General features: G+C 40.9%; 1 protein-coding gene across 3 annotated transcripts in view; it reads left to right on the forward strand.

Moving 5' to 3' along the window:
• PALD1 (phosphatase domain containing paladin 1) overlaps positions 1-19,346 on the forward strand; it is a 354,590-nt gene that overhangs the window by 198,310 nt on the left and 136,934 nt on the right. For all 3 annotated transcript variants that reach the window (XM_073685734.1, XM_073685736.1, XM_073685735.1), the window contains 6 exons: positions 6,272-6,367; positions 6,949-7,083; positions 7,437-7,553; positions 14,956-15,135; positions 16,877-17,074; positions 19,062-19,202. In XM_073685734.1, the coding sequence (XP_073541835.1) occupies positions 6,272-6,367; positions 6,949-7,083; positions 7,437-7,553; positions 14,956-15,135; positions 16,877-17,074; positions 19,062-19,202 (867 nt within the window). The remainder of the gene's footprint in view (positions 1-6,271; positions 6,368-6,948; positions 7,084-7,436; positions 7,554-14,955; positions 15,136-16,876; positions 17,075-19,061; positions 19,203-19,346) is intronic.

Here is a 19,346-nt window from a genome sequence, read left to right on the forward strand (position 1 = left end):
GATCTAGCACACACAGTACATTGGCGCACCCACTTAATGATTTCCTTCTGCCATCCAGGCCACCAAAAACTGCGACCCACAAGTCTCTTGGTCTCAGAAATTCCTGGATGACCTGCCAACCGAGGCTCATGACACTCAACAAACAAATCTCTCCTAAAGGTCCTAGGCACAAACAACCTGCCATGGGGAGTGTTAGATGGGGCATTCTCCTGTGCTTTAAGAATCTCATCTTCCAAAACGGAGTCCAATGCAGCAATCACAACACCTTCTTGTAAAATGCTCTCCTCCTCCTCAGCACCGACCATGGGAGAAAAGCTGCGAGACAAAGCATCAGCTTTAACATTCTTGGTACCCGGGATGTAAGTAACAGAAAAATTAAACCGCGAAAAAAAAAGTGCCCACCTAGCCTGACGGGCATTCAAGCGCTGGGCAGCATCAAGATAGATCAGATTTTTATGATCAGTGAAAACCTGAATGGGAAATTCAGCACCTTCCAAGAGATGACGCCAGTGTTCAAATGCGAGTTTAATAGCCAGCAATTCCCGATTACCAATATCGTAATTAAGTTCAGTCTCAGAAATTTTTTTTGAAAAAAAGGCACAGGGATGTACTCCATCCTTGTTTTCCTGAGACAACACCGCACCGACCCCCACAGAAGAAGCATCAACCTCAACCAAAAACGGCTTAGTTACATCAGGCTGCATAAGAATGGGAGCAGAGCTGAACCTCTCCTTTAGAAACACAAAAGCTTCAATGGCCTCAGTAGTCCACTGAACCGCATTAGCACCTTTCCTGGTGAGATCGGTCAGTGGTTTAACAATAATAGAAATTTTTTTAATGAATTTTCTGTAATAATTGGCGAAACCCAAAAACCTCTGTATCGATTTCAAACCAATAGGCCTAGGCCATTCCTGCACAGCTTGAACTTTCACCGGGTCCATCTCAAAGCCCTCGCTGGAGATAATGTAGCCCAAAAAACTAATTCTCTGTACAGTGAACTCACATTTCTCTAGCTTAGCAAAAAGCGAATTGTCAATTAATAACTGTAATACCTCACGTACGCTCCGCCAATGAGACTCCAGATCAGGCGAATAAATCAAAATGTCATCCAAATACACAACCACATTTTTGCCGATCAAAGGTCTAAGGATGTCATTAATAAGATTCTGAAAAAATGCTGGTGCATTGGTAAGACCAAAAGACATAACCAGATTCTCAAAATGACCCACAGGAGTGTTAAAAGCAGTCTTCCATTCATCACCCTCCTTCATGCGCAACAAATTGTATGCCTCCCGGAGATCTATTTTAGAGAACCACTTGGCCCCCACTAACTGGTTAAACAAATCAGGAATCAATGGCAGTGGGTAGGGATTGCGTACAGTAATTTTATTAATCTCGTGAAAGTCCAGACAAGGACGTAAACCGCCGTCCTTTTTTTTTAACAAAAAAAAATCCAACAGCCACAGGTGACTTAGAGGGTCTGATATGACCGGTGGCCAAGCTCGTCTGTATGTATTCCTCCAAAGCCTTTCTCTCAGGAATAGTAAGATTAAATAAACGACTTTTAGGAAGAGTCGCTCCAGGGACAAATTCAATGGTACAATCATAGTCTCTATGGGGAGGCAAAACTTGCGACTCCTCCTCAGAAAAAGCTTTCCAAAAATCCTGAATAGGTACAGGTAATTCCCCTTTATCCACAGCAGCAATGCGCCCGTTACAACACTTGTCATAACACTTAGGGCTCCAGGACTTAATTTCATTAGTAGACCAATCCAGTACAGGATTGTGCAATTTTAACCAGGGTAACCCCAAAACTACTGGAGAAGGCAAATTATTTAATACTACCAAATCCAAATTTTCTTGGTGAATACAATTAATAGTGAGGGGAAATTCATAAACCTTGTGAGAAACACATTTCAAGGGAGAGCCATTGACAGAAACCACGGCAATAGGGGATGACAAAGGTTTGGGTTTTAATTTAAGTTTTTCCAAGAATCCCCCATCAATCACATTCAGAGTAGAACCACAATCCACAAATACCCGAAATTCAATTAATTCTTCCTGAGCTGCAGTAGTAGCAGAAAGAAATACCCCCTTAGTGTTTAAACAGGCTATACGGGCGTAACTGACCTTTTTTTTTCCTTTGTTCATACGAAGCACACAGTTCTTAATGAAATGGTCAGATTTTCCGCAATAAAAGCACAAACCTTCAGAAAACCTGCGGTCTTTTTCCTGAGAGCGGGGTGACATCGCCCCAATCTCCATCGGCTCTCCAATGTCAGTACAGACCCTCTCAAGACTAGGAGCTGACATGGCAAAGGATTTACTCTCATTAACCCTTGCAAGCAGTCTCATGTCCACCCATATAACTAATTGCATTGCCTCCTGCAAGTTTCCAGGTGTAGGATAAGCAATAAGCAGATCCTTAACCATTTCACCTAGCCCAGCAAGAAACAAACTTTTCAAAGCTGAATCGTTCCACCCCACCTGAGCAGACCACCGACGGAAGTGAGTACAATAATTTTCCACATTACCTGACCCCTGCCTCAAAAGTCTCAATTCCGTCTCAGCTGATGAGACACGATCAGGATCATCATACAACAACACCAAAGCAGAAAAAAAACTATCCACTGATCTAAAGCACGGATCACTAGGTTGGAGAGAAAAGGCCCATCCCTGAGGTTCTTTGCGCAAAAGTGACATTATGAACCCTTTGCGCTGTGATTCATCACTAGAGGATCTGGGTCTCAAACGAAAATACAATAAACAAGCATTTTTAAAGGAAAAAAATCTTGTTGTTCACCAAAAAATAAATCAGGCATTCGTACCTTTGGCTCCACAAAATGCGCTCCAGAACAGCTACTCACGTGTTGTTGGAGCTCGGCCACCTCCAGAGAGAGTCCCTGTAGGCGTTGAGCCAAATCCTGAACCGACACCATGATGGAAACTGGAGGTCTTTCCTTAGAGATAATTTTGGGCTGGACTTACTGTTATGATCTGCTACAAGCACTAAGGAAAGACAGGAGATCTGTCCCTTCAATAGAACTAAGCTAGATCCCTACGATGTAACTGGGAACCTGATCCTGCGATCAGACCCGCTAAAGTCCTCAGCTAGTCTGTACGAAGACCTATAGATGTGAGGGAGGGATCCCTACAAGAACTAGGGACTGGGAGAAAGATGGACACCTCCTAGCAGAAATTGTAGCAGTAAAAAGACAAACAAACAACATAGAACATAGAGGTCAAAAGACCTAGCTAAACTGACTGAGAAAGGTTACACAGCACCTGGCTAGCTTAAGAGTAGAAATTACAATGAAGTCCAGCATGGCCAGAAGGGCGGAGCAGGATTAAATAGGCAAAAAAGGTCATGTGACCAGCAAAATAGAAAAAACCTAACAGGAGAGTTCTAACAATAACCTCCTAACAGACTACTGTGTGTTTCACTATCCCTTCTTTGCTCCCTCTACTGTTTGCCCAGCAGAATTACTGTCAACAGCCTGTGGATGGGAGCAATGGTGAATGGAGCAGGGAAGATGAAGGGGAGGCCACCTGCTCCAACCCCTTGACTTCTCCCAGCAGCTGATCTAACCATTCAGTATTACCACTTATAACCAGTGATAGATGTCACTTTATTCCATCACTTACAAATCTGCTCTATTAACACGGAAGCTGTTTTCTTTATCATTGCAGATTATAATATTATAATAGTCATATTAAAAGATTAACCCTAACCACTAGACCAGTTAGTGACATTAACCTGTTATTTTACCACTAGGAACATTTTAATTATTATGAAACAATTTGTAACTATTTTCTGATGGGTAAAACTTGGGTGTGTCCCATAGTTGGGGAAGTCTTGCAGTCTGATTTATAATCCGGTAAATATATATTTTTTAATTTTAGTTTTTAGTAACCAGACAACCCATTTGGTGCAGATATTGCCCCTGTCTGGATGAACTTAGGACCCCAGTGTTGTATAGAAGAAGTGCCGACCACAGAACCACACTTTTGAGTGGCAAAATTAGAACAAAAATTGTATGGGATTGGAAAGGGCAGAACCCTTGTGCAGCTGAACTTTGGATGAACACTGCAGCCGCTGTCCTGTCTGCTGCCCGGGTTATTTTCAAACTAATTGTTAGTATGAGTAGCAAGATGTTTTTCTAAAAGTGTTAGGAAAGAAGTCCTTCCATTCTCTAAGAAACCAGGCTCCATCCATAGATGTATTTTCTTCTTAACCTCTTAGTGACCAGTGGAAGTGCAATACTAGTGCAGCTGGGGGATTGGAAAAACCGCTGGAGAAACATTGTATGATGTCGGTGACAGTGGAAAATTACTTTGCCTTGACCATAAATTGAATCTGCATAGCTGTTTATTCACAGCTCACATTAGTAATAACATTTTGAAACACACAAGATCTACATCAGGAAGGAATGAGACTTTCTAAGCAGCAGCGATCTAGCAGACGTCATTCTGAGCGCTTTAACTATTTTAGCACTGGCCTGCCATCTGAACAGATCTTGTGATGCTGATATATGACGTATTTATTTGGATGATATTTTTTCCATTTTTTAGATTCTGTAATATGTCTATAACATTGTGTGTCTGTTGTTGGTGCTATGCAAAGCACATAATAACATTTCCTGCAGCGCAGTATGCACACAGACACATAAAGGATGATTTCCAGGAAATCAATTCCGTAAAGACGAGGAGTTTGATTCATGCTACACTGTTTAGGTATCCAGTCTGGTAGCTAGTCTTCTGCTCCCGCCATCCTGGTCACCTCTAGCGCTTACTAGACCTGCAATGTCCTAATGAGGAGGGCCTAATAAGCATCCACGTTGATAGTTTGTCAGTCATATCTCACTCGACATTTATTCACAGGTGTACACTACCAATAAGGCAATAGACTAATGGGAAAAGGGAAAAAAGGTTGCGAATAAAGAAAATTATACTTTGTTTCAACAATATATTAAAAATAGATTTCACATGAACCTGTGTGGATGCATATAAGGTCACAGCCAAAAGATTGTAATCGGGCAGTGACCCAATAAATCCCAGTTATGCTCTGGTGTGAGAAATATATATTCAAATAGGATACCTGACCATAGTCACTAAAAAATAATTAGTCAGGATATAGAATCTTCATATTAGTTATATAGGATCCCCATAATGAGACATCACATTTAAAATATCTACCTTCCTGGGTGAGATTGGAATTACTATTAAATGCTAGGGGATATATTATCCACTCTTGCTGTGTTATATTCCCAGCCAATTTAAATGATCATGTGAGTTAGATCATAAAAATAATAACTTCTAAATTTTATAAATTGAGGTAGATCAATGGTTAATCAAACCAGTATGTGCGTTTTTTAATTAATGCCAATACCCCTATACGTCTTTAATGATAGTTCGGAGGTATATGCAGTAAGCATAGGAAATTGCTGTTGGTGTGTAGGGATGTCAACCACACTCAATAGACAAATCACACCCACTGTTTATCACATGGACCGCATCCACGTATGTGCGGTCGGTGCAACAATTGCGTGTGAGTATAGCAGCTGTTAAGCTGCAGATAATCTCACTGATATAGTAGTGTCATCAGGATGAAGTGTGATCTGTAAGGTCACACCACTCACACATTCCTGCGGCCACATCAATCACATGTAGTCAGCATGTCCAGCCGCGTGTGAGCGCCGAGGCAGCTAGATCGCTGCAGACGCGGTCTCATAACCTATGTGGCTGCACTCAGATACTGTGCGGTCAGCGTGCTCAGCATTTATTGATCATGCAACACTATCAGATGGCTCATACTGGCATATGCGGTCTCATTATAAGATCCTATCTCAGATCACCATTAGCATAAACATGGGACTAACTCCCTGATGCGCGTTTTGCCGGTATACCGGCTTTTTCTAAGGGCTAATGAGCATCCATAAGTGTCCATGGAGGACCAAACAGGAAGCTGAGCTTGGCAACACGAATAGAATAGCTCATCCTACAATTTATTCAAGGAGGTTTATAAGTGTTGGAGGAAAGCCACATGAGGAACCGGGGCACAACTAATTTCATATGCTTTGTACAGTGGTATAGCTATAGAAGCTGCAATGCCCAGGCCGATATGCCAGGGGATCCACATAAACCTTCAGTGTAGGAGACCACAGTGTTCTGCGTGATCAGTGCAGAGGCGTTGTGACCTACCATATTATATGTAATGTATATTGGACTCTTGGCGTTACTATGACCTAATGACTTCCTTGTATTCTTCCAGGGAAGCAGTACCAAAGAATATTTTCTCAGAGGAACCCTCAATAGTCTTGAGCGCTACTTTTATCTAATAGCTTTCAACTTCTACCTTCATGAGCAGGTAAGCCAGATTAAGGTACATTTTACATAACTGTATGATGATCAGTTTCTCATCCATTACCCCAACCTTACTTGTGATCTTACAATTTGGCAGTTCTTCGTTTTTACTTCCTCTGGTTCACGATGCCTCTGAGATGTCTCGTGTCTATAAGTATAAACACCTTTTTCTAGATATTACAGGATTAGAAGAAGGGCTATTTTTGAGGAAAAAAACATTGATTCAAGGTACCCCTGCCCTAACATAAGAGCAGGATCTGATACCAGAGAAACAGAATTACGATCGATAGTCTCCTGTTTGCCTAATTTAATTTTGGGATGAAAAGAAGATTAATTTTAGTTTAGTTTTTAAGTCTTGTACTAAATGTAATAAAATGTACCCCCAAAAAAGTTGAATTTTGGCCATAGCATTGAGTGAAATATTTTTTTTATGCCTTTAACATTATTCTATTGTAGGAACTGTTTTGGGACAATCTGTTCAATGGTTGCTGTCAAATTTTGTTGTAACAAATAATAATCATCCATATTCCACTTGATTGAACATCCATGTGTTGAATACTTTATCTATTCATGTCCTCCTTTCAGTATCCCTTGGCTTTTGCACTGAGTTTTAGTCGATGGATGTGTACGCATCCTTGGATTTACAGGCTCCAAGCAACCATGAATTTGTCTGAACTTACTGTATCTGCAGAGCTAATAACCAAAGGAACACGAATATTGGTAAGTTCTAATGTGCGGGAGGTTCAACAATTCTTCAGTTATTGTCCCATCACATAGCTGCCTGATACAGAGTTTGCTTCTACCTATAATGACTGGCAGGCTACATTTCTGTTGAATTCGTATAGATGACAGATATCCAACATTCATAGTCATAGTATGGAACTCAATGTTTGGACCAGCCACTGATCTCCTTACCCAAACTCCTCAATCTCATATTTGAGGCTGTGAATTCAGGTCAAGAGATCTGTGGCCGGTCTAGACAACATAATCCATATTCGAACTATGAATGTCGGGAGTGTGAAAGCGGCTGCATGGTACCATTATATCCATGGTGGAAACCTTTTCTGTTATAGGTATTGGATGAACGGTTTTCACCTGACGTTCTCAGCACTGTGAAGGAAATGAATGTAGCTAACTTTCGAAGGGTACCCAAGATGGCAATTTATGGCACCGCTCAACCAAACTCAAAGGTACAGTAGATTCTTTGTGCTGTTGTTTTTAACTAGAATCTATTATTCATGTGTATGTGTAAGTATAGAAAGAATTGACTTCATAGAATCATAAAATGTTAGAGTTGGAAGGGACCTTGAGGGTCATTTTATCCAACCCCCTGCTCAATGCAGGATTCACTAAACCATCTCAGACTTCTGTCCAGCCTCTGCTTGAAGACTTCCATTGAAGGAGAACTCACCACCTGTCGTGGAAGCCTGTTCCACTCATTGACTTGTTTTACTTCACATGCATTTTTGGAATTTAGAAATTCAAAAGATTTAAATACTTTTATGCCCAAAAATGACAAAAGTATTCTCAAAGTGATACCTTCATTGGCTAACCAGAAAAAAAAAAAATATATACAAGCTTTCAGAGCACACAGGCTCAAGCGGGATTACAAATTAAATTATTAAGACAAATTAAGAACGCACAACATTTAAGATATATTCCAGCAGGACATTTGTTCATGAAGTGGAGGGGGTGATGCCTCCTAAAGATAAGCCAAAGAAGTAAAATTAGGGTTTTTTGTTGCACATGGAGAAACTGTGAGAATTTTAATTATCTGGAGACTGTCTGGTGTAGTGATGGAGGTGTAAGTTGAATCCATGTAGTGAGTCATAAATCCTGGTGTTAAATTGAGTCCTGTTGTCAAGGAATCGAAAATTCTTATCAGTTTGAATTCCGAAATGTTTCTGTCATTCTTGAAATGACCTTTTAGTATTAATACTTTTAAATCTGTCATACAGTGTCTTGTACCACAATATAATTTTGTATTGTACATCAGAAATTCAAAAGAAAACTAAAAGAATTTTCAAATGTCGACATTAGCTCATACTTATGGGCCTCATTATTGTGAAGGACAAGGAACATTCATTACATAAACTTTTTGGCACTTGTCCACACAATGCTTCCCTTCTGAGGATAAAGTTTTAGACATCACAGTTCACAGATATAAATTTGTACATCCGTGTTAGAAATCTCGATAAATGTTTTTTGTTTTTTCATACCTTTTACTGGTTCTCAATAAGGAGTTTGGTTGAATCTTAATGGCAATACTCAATGGAAAAAAAAGGATACAAATGAGATCTAACCCAGAGGAAAGGAAACAATCTCACAAATATTGGAGGTAGGTTCCAATTAGTCAACATCCAATCCTTTAGCAACATGACTAGCGATATTGGTCAATTATATATCTGGCTTGGCTAATATCCCTAGTGATGTAGCAAGGTTTGTTAAGGGGTTGGACATTGACTTTTAGGGCAGTTACTTTTATGAATTGTCACTAGGGAGTTTCTTTCCTCTGAGCGAGAGCCAACTTGCATAGCATTCTCTGCCATTTTTGACATTGCCCACATAATTATTGTTTTTCTTACCCTAATGAGCCCTATAGTGTAGGTTAAGTGCTCACTGATCCATGAAGGGGTGTTTTGACTGTACGATGGGACTGCGCTACTGGACCACATGACCTTTGTTTGCCATTACATGTTACCTTCAAAACATTTTCCAGCCGTGTTGCGAAATCTAAATATATACAAAGGTTTATTCCAATAGAATTAAAAACATTGGCAGGTATATCCAAAAATATGTGAAACTTCCTATGCGTTTCAGACTAGTTTTAAATATGGTAGGTTACCGCACTCCTGCGGCAGATCGGTGCACAAGTAGGGTCCAACCCCAGAGCAATAAGACAAAAAACTTGGCACTCGAGGACTCCTTAGTGTACAGAAATTTCAGTAGTGGACAGGAATGAGTGTCTAGCTTCTATATAAACCACTATGTGGTATCTTATAACAAGGGTGATGGCGGTGGGAACACGGCGCCACTTAGAAGACTGCACCTCTCATTCATGTCCACTAAAGAAATTTCTGTACACTGAGGAAGGTCTTACATGATCAAAATGATTGTTTTGTACTACTTTTTCTGCTATTAAATTCTCAAAATGTAGTGAGTGCAAAGTTTTTTGTCTTATCAGGCTAGTTTTAGTCTGAAACGTGTAGGAGTTTCATACTGTATATTTTTGGATGTACTTGGGAATGTTGTTTTTAACTCTCTTGGAATAAAGCTTTGTATATTGTTATATTTCGGAACATGGCTGGGAAATGTCTTACTTCAGATCATCAATCTACCACATCGGGCAGGAGTGGTCTTTTCTGTGCAAAGATCATTGAAGCCTTATCCAAGGTGAGCTAACTTGCACATGTTTTTACCTTCATAACTGTTAGAACTCTCCTGTTAGGTTTTTTCTAGTTTGCTGGTCACATGACCATTTTTGCCTATTTAATCCGGCTCCGCCCTCCTGGCCTTGCTGGACTTCATTGTATTTACTACTCTTGAGCTAGCTTGGTGCTCTGTTACCGTTCTCTGTTAGTTTTGCTAGGTCTTCGGACCTCTATGTGCTTTGTTGTGTGTTTGTCTTTGACTGCTAAAATTTCGGCTAGGAGGTGTCCAACTTTATCCCAGTCCCTAGTTCTTGTAGGGATCCCTCCCTTGCATCTATAGGTCTTCGTACAGACTAGCCGAGGACTTTAGTGGGTCTGATCGCAGGATCAGGTTCCCCGTTACATCGTAGGGATCCAGTTTAGTTCTATTGTAGGGACAGATCTCCTGTCTTTCCTTAGTGCTTGTAGCAGATCATAACAGTAAGTCCAGCCCAAAAAATTTCTCTAAGGAAAGACCTCCAGTTTCCATCATGGTCTCTGTTCAAGATTTGGCTCAACGCTTGCAGGGACTCTCTCTGGAGGTGGCCAAGCACCAACAACACGTGAGTAGCTGTTCTGGAGCACATTTGGTAGAGCCAAAGGTACGTCTGCCTGATCTATTTTTTGGTGAACAACAAGATTTTTTTTCTTTTAAAAATGCTTGTTTATTGTATTTTCGTTTAAGACCCGGATCCTCTGGTGATGAATCACAGCGCATAGGGTTCATAATGTCACTTTTGCGCAAGGATCCTGAGGGATGGGCTTTTTCTCTCCAACCTAGTGATCCGTGCTTTAGATCAGTGGATAGATTTTTTCTGCTTTGGGTTTGTTGTACGATGATCCTGATCGTGTCTCATCTGCTGAGTCTGAATTGAGACGTTTGAGGCAGGGATCAGGTAATGTGGAAAAGTATTGTTCTCACTTCCGTCGGTGGTCTGCCCAGGTGGGGTGGAACGATTCAGCTTTGAAAAGTTTGTTTCTTGCGGGGCTAGGTGAAAGGGTTAAAGATTTGCTGATTGCTTATCCCACACCTGGAAACTTGCAGGAGGCTATGCAATTAGCTATATGGGTGGACAGGAGACTGCGTGCAAGGGTTAATGAGAGCAAATCCTCTGCTATGTCAGCTCCGAGTCTTGAGAGTGTCTGTGCTCACAAAGGAGAGCCGATGGAGATTGGGGCGATGACACCCCGCTCTCAGGAAAAAGACCGCAGGCTTTCTGAAGGTTTGTCCTTCTATTGCGGAAATTCAGGTCATTTTATTAAGAACTGTGTGCTTCGTATGAAAAAAAAAAAAATGGTCAGTTATGCACGTATAGCCTGTTTAAATACAAAGGGAGTATTCCTATCTGCTACTACCGCTGCTCAGGAAGAATTAATTGAATTTCGGGTATTTGTGGATTGTGGTTCTACTCTGAATGTGATTGATGGGGGATTCTTGGAAAAACTTACATTAAAACCTAAACCTTTGTCATCCCCTATTGCTGTGGTTTCTGTTGATGGCTCTCCCTTGAAGAGTGTTACTCACAAGGTCTGTGAGTTTCCCCTCACTATTAATGGTGTTCATCAAGAGAATTTGGATTTGGTAGTATTGAATAATTTGCCTTCTCCAGTAATATTGGGGTTGCCCTGGTTAAAATTGCACAATCCTGTACTGGATTGGTCTACCAATGAAATTAAGTCCTGGAGCCCTAAATGTTATGACAAGTGTTGTAACGGACGTATTGCTGCGGTGGAAAAAGGGGAATTACCTGTACCTATTCAGGATTTTTGGAGAGTTTTTTCTGAGGAGGAGTCACAAATTTTGCCTCCCCATAGAGACTATGATTGTACCATTGAATTTGTCCCTGGAGCGACTCTTCCTAAAAGTCGTTTATTTAATCTTACTATTCCTGAGAGAAAGGCTTTGGAGGAATACATACAGACAAGCTTGGCCGCCGGTCACATTAGGCCTTCCAAGTCTCCTGTGGCTGTTGGATTTTTTTTTGTTAAAAAAAAAGATGGCGGTTTACGTCCTTGTCTGGACTTTCGTGAGATTAATAAAATTACTGTACGCAATCCTTACCCACTGCCATTGATTCCTGATTTGTTTAACCAGTTAGTGGGGGCTAAGTGGTTCTCTAAAATTGATCTCCGGGGGGCATACAATTTGTTGCGCGTGAAGGAGGGTGATGAATGGAAGACTGCTTTTAACACTCCTGTAGGTCATTTTGAGAATCTGGTTATGCCTTTTGGTCTTACCAATGCTCCAGCATTTTTTCAGAATCTTATTAATGACATCCTTAGACCTTTGATCGGCAAAAATGTGGTTGTGTATTTGGATGACATTCTGATTTATTCGCCTGATCTGGAGTCTCATTGGCGGAGCGTACGTGAGGTTTTACAGTTATTAATGGACAATTCGCTTTTTGCTAAGCTAGAGAAATGTGAGTTCGCTGTACAGAGAATTAGTTTTTTGGGTTACATTATCTCCAGTGAAGGTTTTGAGATGGACCCGGTTAAAGTTCAAGCTGTGCAGGAATAGCCTAGGCCTATTGGTTTGAAATCGATACAGAGGTTTTTGGGTTTCGCCAATTATTACAGAAAATTCATAAAAAAAATTTCTATTATTGTCAAACCGCTGACCGATCTCACTAGGAAAGGTGCTAATGCGGTTCAGTGGACTTCTGAGGCCATTGAAGCTTTTGTGTTTCTAAAGGAGAGGTTCACCTCTTCTCCCATCCTTATGCAGCCTGATGTGACTAAGCCATTTTTGGTTGAGGTTGATGCTTCTTCTGTGGGGGTCAGTGCGGTGTTGTCTCAGGAAAACAAGGATGGAGTACATCCCTGTGCTTTTTTTTCAAAAAAATTTTCTGAGACTGAACTTAATTACGATATTGGTAATCGGGAATTGCTGGCTATTAAACTCGCATTTGAACACTGGCGTCATCTCTTGGAAGGTGCTGAATTTCCCATTCAGGTTTTCACTGATCATAAAAATCTGATCTATCTTGATGCTGCCAAGCGCTTGAATGCCCGTCAGGCTAGGTGGGCACTTTTTTTCTCGCGGTTTAATTTTTCCGTTACTTACATCCCGGGTACCAAGAATGTTAAAGCGGATGCTTTGTCTCGCAGCTTTTCTCCCATGGTCAGTGCTGAGGAGGAGGAGGAGAGCATTTTACAAGAAGGTGTTGTGATTGCTGCTTTGGACTCCGTTTTGGAGGATGAGATTCTTAAAGCACAGGAGAATGCCCCATCTAACACTCCCCATGGGAGGTTGTTTGTGCCTAGGACCTTTAGGAGAGATTTGTTTGTTGAGTGTCATGAGTCTCGGTTGGCAGGTCATCCAGGAATTTCTGAGACCAAGAGACTTGTGGGTCGCAGTTTTTGGTGGCCAGGATGGCAGAAGGAAGTCATTAAGTGGGTGCGTCAATGTACTGTGTGTGCTAGATCTAAGTCTTCGCATGCTCCTGCTGCGGGGTTGCTTTGCCCTCTGGAGGTTCCTAGTGCACCTTGGACACATCTGGCTGTGGACTTTATTACTGACCTTCCCCCCTCTGAAGGTTTCTTGGTCATCTGGGTGGTCGTGGACCGTTTTAGCAAGATGTGTCACTTGGTTCCCTTCATCAAACTGCCTTGCACTAAGACACTCGCTAAGGCCTTTGTCAAGGAAATTGTCAGACTACATGGCGTTCCTACTGACATTGTTTCTGATAGGGGACCTCAGTTCGTGGCTCGTTTTTGGCGTGCCTTTTGTGACAGGTTGGGAGTTCATTCGTCGTTTTCATCCGGATATCATCCTGAGTCTAATGGCCAGACAGAAAGAAAGAACCAGGATGTTGAGCAGTTCTTGCGTTGCTTTGTGGCAGACAATCAAGAGGGGTGGTCTGAGTTTCTGCCACTTGCTGAATTTGCTCTTAACAACCATACATCCTCTTCTGCTGGGTTCGCCTTTTTTTTGTTGTTTTGGGAGACATCCGTCTTTTGGGTCATTCTCTAAATTGGTATCGGCTGTGCCGGAGGAGGAGAGTTTTTCCGGTGATTTGGAGAGAGTTTGGACGGATGTGTGTGATAATCTTCAGGAGGCTAACAAAAAAATCTAAGAGGTACTTTGATAGGAAACGGCAAGAGGTTTCGTTTGCTATTGGTGACATGGTTTGGTTGTCCTCTAAGAATCTGCGATTGAGGATTCCTTCGAAAAAATTGGGTCCCAAGTTTGTAGGGCCCTTTAAGGTGCTTCAGATAGTTAACCAATCTGCTGTTAGGTTGGAGTTTCCTACCTCCTGGAAGATTAATCCGGTGTTTCATGTTTCTCTGTTGAAAAAAGCTGATGTGTCGGTTGGTGACGCCTCTGCCACTGTTCCTCCGGTGGTGGAGGACGGGGAATATGAAATTTCCCGCATCCTAAATTCTAGACGGTATAGAGGGAGTTTGCAGTATCTCGTCGCTTGGAAGGGTTTCGGACCCGATGATAACTCATGGGTGAGGGCGAATGATGTTTCTGCTTCCAGACTTGTCAGAGCATTTCACAGGAGGTTTCCTGATAAGCCCGGTCCTAGGGGATCCGGAGGATCCTCTTAGAAGAGGGGGTACTGTTAGAACTCTCCTGTTAGGTTTTTTCTAGTTTGCTGGTTACATGACCATTTTTGCCTATTTAATCCGGCTCCGCCCTCCTGGCCTTGCTGGACTTCATTGTATTTACTACTCTTGAGCTAGCTTGGTGCTCTGTTACCGTTCTCTGTTAGTTTTGCTAGGTCTTCGGACCTCTATGTTCTTTGTTGTGTGTTTGTCTTTGACTGCTACAATTTCGGCTAGGAGGTGTCCAACTTTATCCCAATCCCTAGTTCTTGTAGGGATCCCTCCCTTGCATCTATAGGTCTTCGTACAGACTAGCCGAGGACTTTAGCGGGTCTGATCGCAGGATCAGGTTCCCCGTTACATCGTAGGGATCCAGTTTAGTTCTATTGTAGGGACAGATCTCCTGTCTTTCCTTAGTGCTTGTAGCAGATCATAACAATAACGTACCATATTCTCCCTTTATAAGTGAAGCTTATAGTGGAGATAAGAATAATGATTGAATCTCCAGTCAGAGTACACACATACCTCCAATACATATCATTAGTATAAGGTAGCATTATTCCTACTTTTTTGTTATCATTTCTCTTTCTCCACCTTTAAAAAACATCTTCACATTGTATGTATGCAGGCCTTCAGCTGTGTTCTGAACTACCTGACAGACCCAAAGAGGAAATACTCCAATATTCTATGGGTGAACCTGCGAGAAGATATTATAATGGAAGGCAATGAACAAATCTACACTCCACGGGAGCAGGACAACATGGAGCAACATATTGCTATACCTGTCAATACACCAGAACAGCTGGAGGTGATGGCCTTAAAGAACAGTACACACCATTTATGCTACTGATTCTCATTGCAAATATAAACTTTTTATGTGCTGTATTTATGTAAAAATCCTTGTTTTTTTAACTTTTAGTTTTAGATTGGAAAATCAACTCCGATAATAAAATATACTAATGCGTCCTTACTTAACACATATCCCGGGATGAGTTTTAAGCAAACATGTAGTCTAAGGGGTAACTTTTCTCATTGAGTGACATGCCGGCCCTGGCATGCCAATGTAAGGAGAAATTAAATATGCAAATTGCCTCTTCAGAGAGAAAGAGGACAAGAACTCTACCATGCTACCTGTTGGAAGCAGCAATCCTACAAGTCACTATCGACCCTTTAACGAACCTTGCAATATGACTTGGGATAAAAGCCAAATCAGAATCTCAATTTGTATCCCAATCTCTGTTTTTATTTTCTTTGAAGTACTGAATTTTTTTAACTAGTTTTGTCCAATAGTGGTCTACCCTTTAAGCTCTCATAGTTTACGATGCTGGAGATGTGTGGCTGCTCACCACTTTCTCCGCTGTTTGTTAGAGGTCTCAGCTGCTTTTTATGTGGAGCAAAGCTGTACTGAGGCTCAAAAAAACTGTTCAAATGAAGCACAGTCACTCTGTACACCCTTGCTGGTGCCAAACAGTTCCGTGCATTTCATCACCTACTTGTTACATGTCTATCTTCGCTCCCACTTCTATTCTTAATATACAGTTCTGGCTTGGCCAGTGGAGAGTGAAGATGGTTAGAAAACAGGTGAGAGGGTGCACTGAACTCTTTAGCCACGCACCAGATGCTTGGTTTGAACAGTCTTTTTGTGCTGACAGACTCCCTTTAAAGAGTATATATCATTAGAGATGGTGAAAATCAAATTCACCGGTATCTACAATTTTTCCCCAAAAATTTGAGTTGCGATGAAAATTTTTTACTCTAATCACTATACTGTGTAAAGCCTCTAATTGCCCAAAAAATATGTGTATAAGACTTTGAGATCTGCTAGGACTATATTGAACCCCTTTTGAGCGGTTTCATGTCAACACAATCTTGGTAATGTCCGAGTGACCTAAGCCTATCTAGATTGGAAAAAACGGAAGGTAACCAACAACTGTATTTTAGTAGCATCTACAGGTCTATTAATTGACTATTACAAACTATTACAAAAAGTGCAAAAAGAAAATGAGAATTTTTAACAACACACACACTTTATAAGGTAGACAATTGACTTTAAAATATCTAGATTCTGGAGATAATTAATCTGTATTAAAAAAATCAACAATTTATGGCTTCCCTGCCTGCAACACACAAGCCTAGGTTTCAGGATTCATCTTTAATGGCAAAATTAGGACTTAAAGTATTAAACTGCTGTCCCGGTTTGCGATTGCAGTGTGTGAAAATCATTTCTATCTCGCTTGAATCTTTGGATTATTATTCACAGATTACCGTTCCCCAATTTCAACGTGCTTCAGCACTAGTGCAGTAATACAACAGCGTCCAATTTTGGCCTTTCTTTGTCCCAATGTGAATGAGGTGTGCCCACAAGGATTTGCATTTATGCATGGTAAATTAGCCTAACCACGTTTTTACAACATCTGTATGTGTTGTGTTTATAGTATCATATACAATATCGTATTTAATATTTATTATAGAACCATATATCTGTATCGTACCAGAAAAACACAATCTACTCTCTAAATTTACTCATAAGCTTTTAATTCTCTTATTAGAAATTAGAAGCCACGATAGCCAGTCATATCCTGACTTCCCAAAAGTGGCTGGAGGTTTACCTTGAAGAGGAGAAGCAAATGAAGATGTTCAAAACATGTCAGACCATGCAGGAAATCTTTAAGCAGCAAAGAAGCACATATCCTGGCCTGGTCTACAAAAGAATCCCAATTCCTGATTTCTGTGCTCCCAGGGAACAGGTAACAAGGAAGGACTTACTATACAGCAATTGGCAGGGTATAGATATAAGATGAGACTCGTGGTTCTAATGCTGGAGCTTTCAACCTTTTTTTCACTGACAAATCTGCAAATGAAAAAAATCGCAGGGTGCACTAGTTTTTATCCGTGAATTGGATGAGATTCGCCAATAGAAAGACTATGAATACGCAAAAAAATCGGAGCCATACAGAGCCACAGTATAACATCCAATTTTTAGATACAATTCTGTAACATAGGAAACTGTAAATGGTCCTGTAATTATTAATTGCTGCTGTCAAAACAGGATTGCATATGGATGACAAGTGAGAAAACAAATCGGAATTATTTTTTTTATATGCTCATGTGAACCTACCCTTAGAGTGGATCTGCCACTTAAGGCAGGGCAAGAAAGGATATGATCTGGCTCCAAGATTCATATTTCCATGATATGTTAAAACCAATAGTCCATTTTAAAAATTAAGGTGAAATATGACAAAATATAAGACTGTGAAACCTCTGGCAAGAGGTGGAGGGGGGACGGAGGCAGGAAAAAATGTACGCAACCGTACGCGTTTCGAACTCCAAGCGTTCTTAGGCTTTGGTATCAGAGTAAGTGGAGGTTTTCATGGTGAAACAACGGCTTCTAGCTAAACAAATGTCCTGTCCTTATGAGTATCTGTTTGTAGGAGCAAAACATCTCGTATACCTATAAAATAAAACAGCTCATTGTATTTGGTCTAAGTGTTAACCTCTAGATGTAGGATTAGGCCATGTTCACATGTTCACTATTTGGTGAGTTTTTTACATCGGTATTTGTTAGCCAAAATCAGGAGTGGAACAAGAGGAAAAGTATAATAGAAACACGTCACCACTTCTGTATGTATCACCCACTCCTGGTTTTGGCTTACTAAAAGATGGGGACCGGGATGGGCAGATTACTACAAGATGGGGACTGGGATGGGCACATTACTACGAGATGGCGACCGGGATGGGCACATTACTACGAGATGTGGACAGGGATGGGCACATTATTACAAGATGCGGACAGGGATGGGCACATTACTACAAGATGGGGACAGGGATGGGCACATTACTACAAGATGCGGACAGGGATGGGCACATTACTACAAGATGCGGACAGGGATGGGCACATTACTACAAGATGGGGACCGGGATGGGCACATTACTACGAGATGGGGACAGGGATGGGCACATTACTACGAGATGGGGACCGGGATGGGCACATTACTATGAAATGGGGACCTGGATGGGCACATTACTACAAGATGAGGAGCAAGATGAGGGACATTACAATAAGAAGTTGGTCAGAATTACTATATAGTGCTAATTGTAAGAAAAAAAATCACTGTATGTGGCCAATTGGGGGACACAAAAAGGGACTAAAACTTGTAAAACTGTAAACTTGTAAAAACTAAACTGTACCATAGCCCATAAAATGAATGCCATTTAAAAGGTGAAAATTAAAAAGCCAGAAATGTTCAAAAAATGATCCAAAGGGCCAAAGGGTGTATAGAAAAAACAATATGGTATTAAAAATTTCATATCATGCTGCAAAGAATGCGACCCTACAAATTCACATTTTTTCTATGTGCGGCCCATATACTTAACCGAGTTTGAGACCCCTGCTCTAGATAGAGCATTAGGCTATGTTCACACATTCAGTATTTGGTCAATATTTAACCTCATTATTTGTAAGCTGAATGCTGAAAGAATTGGCATGTGCAATTCATAGTTTTGATGCCTTCAGTGTGAATGTACAATTTTCATAGTCATGAAAATACAGAAAAATGTTTACATGAGAAGGTGTGTCCAAACTTTTGGTCTGTACTGTATGCTGACCGAGAACTCTCCTCAAACTCCTGCCTTTTATACGTGTAGAGCCCTTGTGCATTGTGTTATAGTAAAGCCGTCTGCATGCTAAACAATATTCTTCAATTACTTTACATTTACATATCCTTTTATCTGCAGGATTTTGACATGATTCTTCAGGCTATGAAGAACATACTTGCCGAGGACTCTAATTCTGCTTTTGTGTTCAACTGTCATGGCGGCAAAGGGAGGACAACGACTGCAATGGTCTTTGCGTTACTCACACTGTGGCACTTCAATGTATGTATCAAATCCTTTAATAGGGGCTACAGTGAATATGTAGAATAAAGCAGGTATGACGTTCATTGATGAGAGGCTCTTGCAAGGTCTAATTGGTAACTTTCTTTACTACCATCCATTACTTTATTTTAATTTAATTTATTT

This window comes from Phyllobates terribilis, unplaced genomic scaffold (genome assembly GCF_046119375.1).
Source record: "Phyllobates terribilis strain yellow unplaced genomic scaffold, ASM4611937v1 Scaffold_5__5_contigs__length_657084704, whole genome shotgun sequence".
Taxonomy (NCBI): Eukaryota; Metazoa; Chordata; class Amphibia; order Anura; family Dendrobatidae; genus Phyllobates; species Phyllobates terribilis.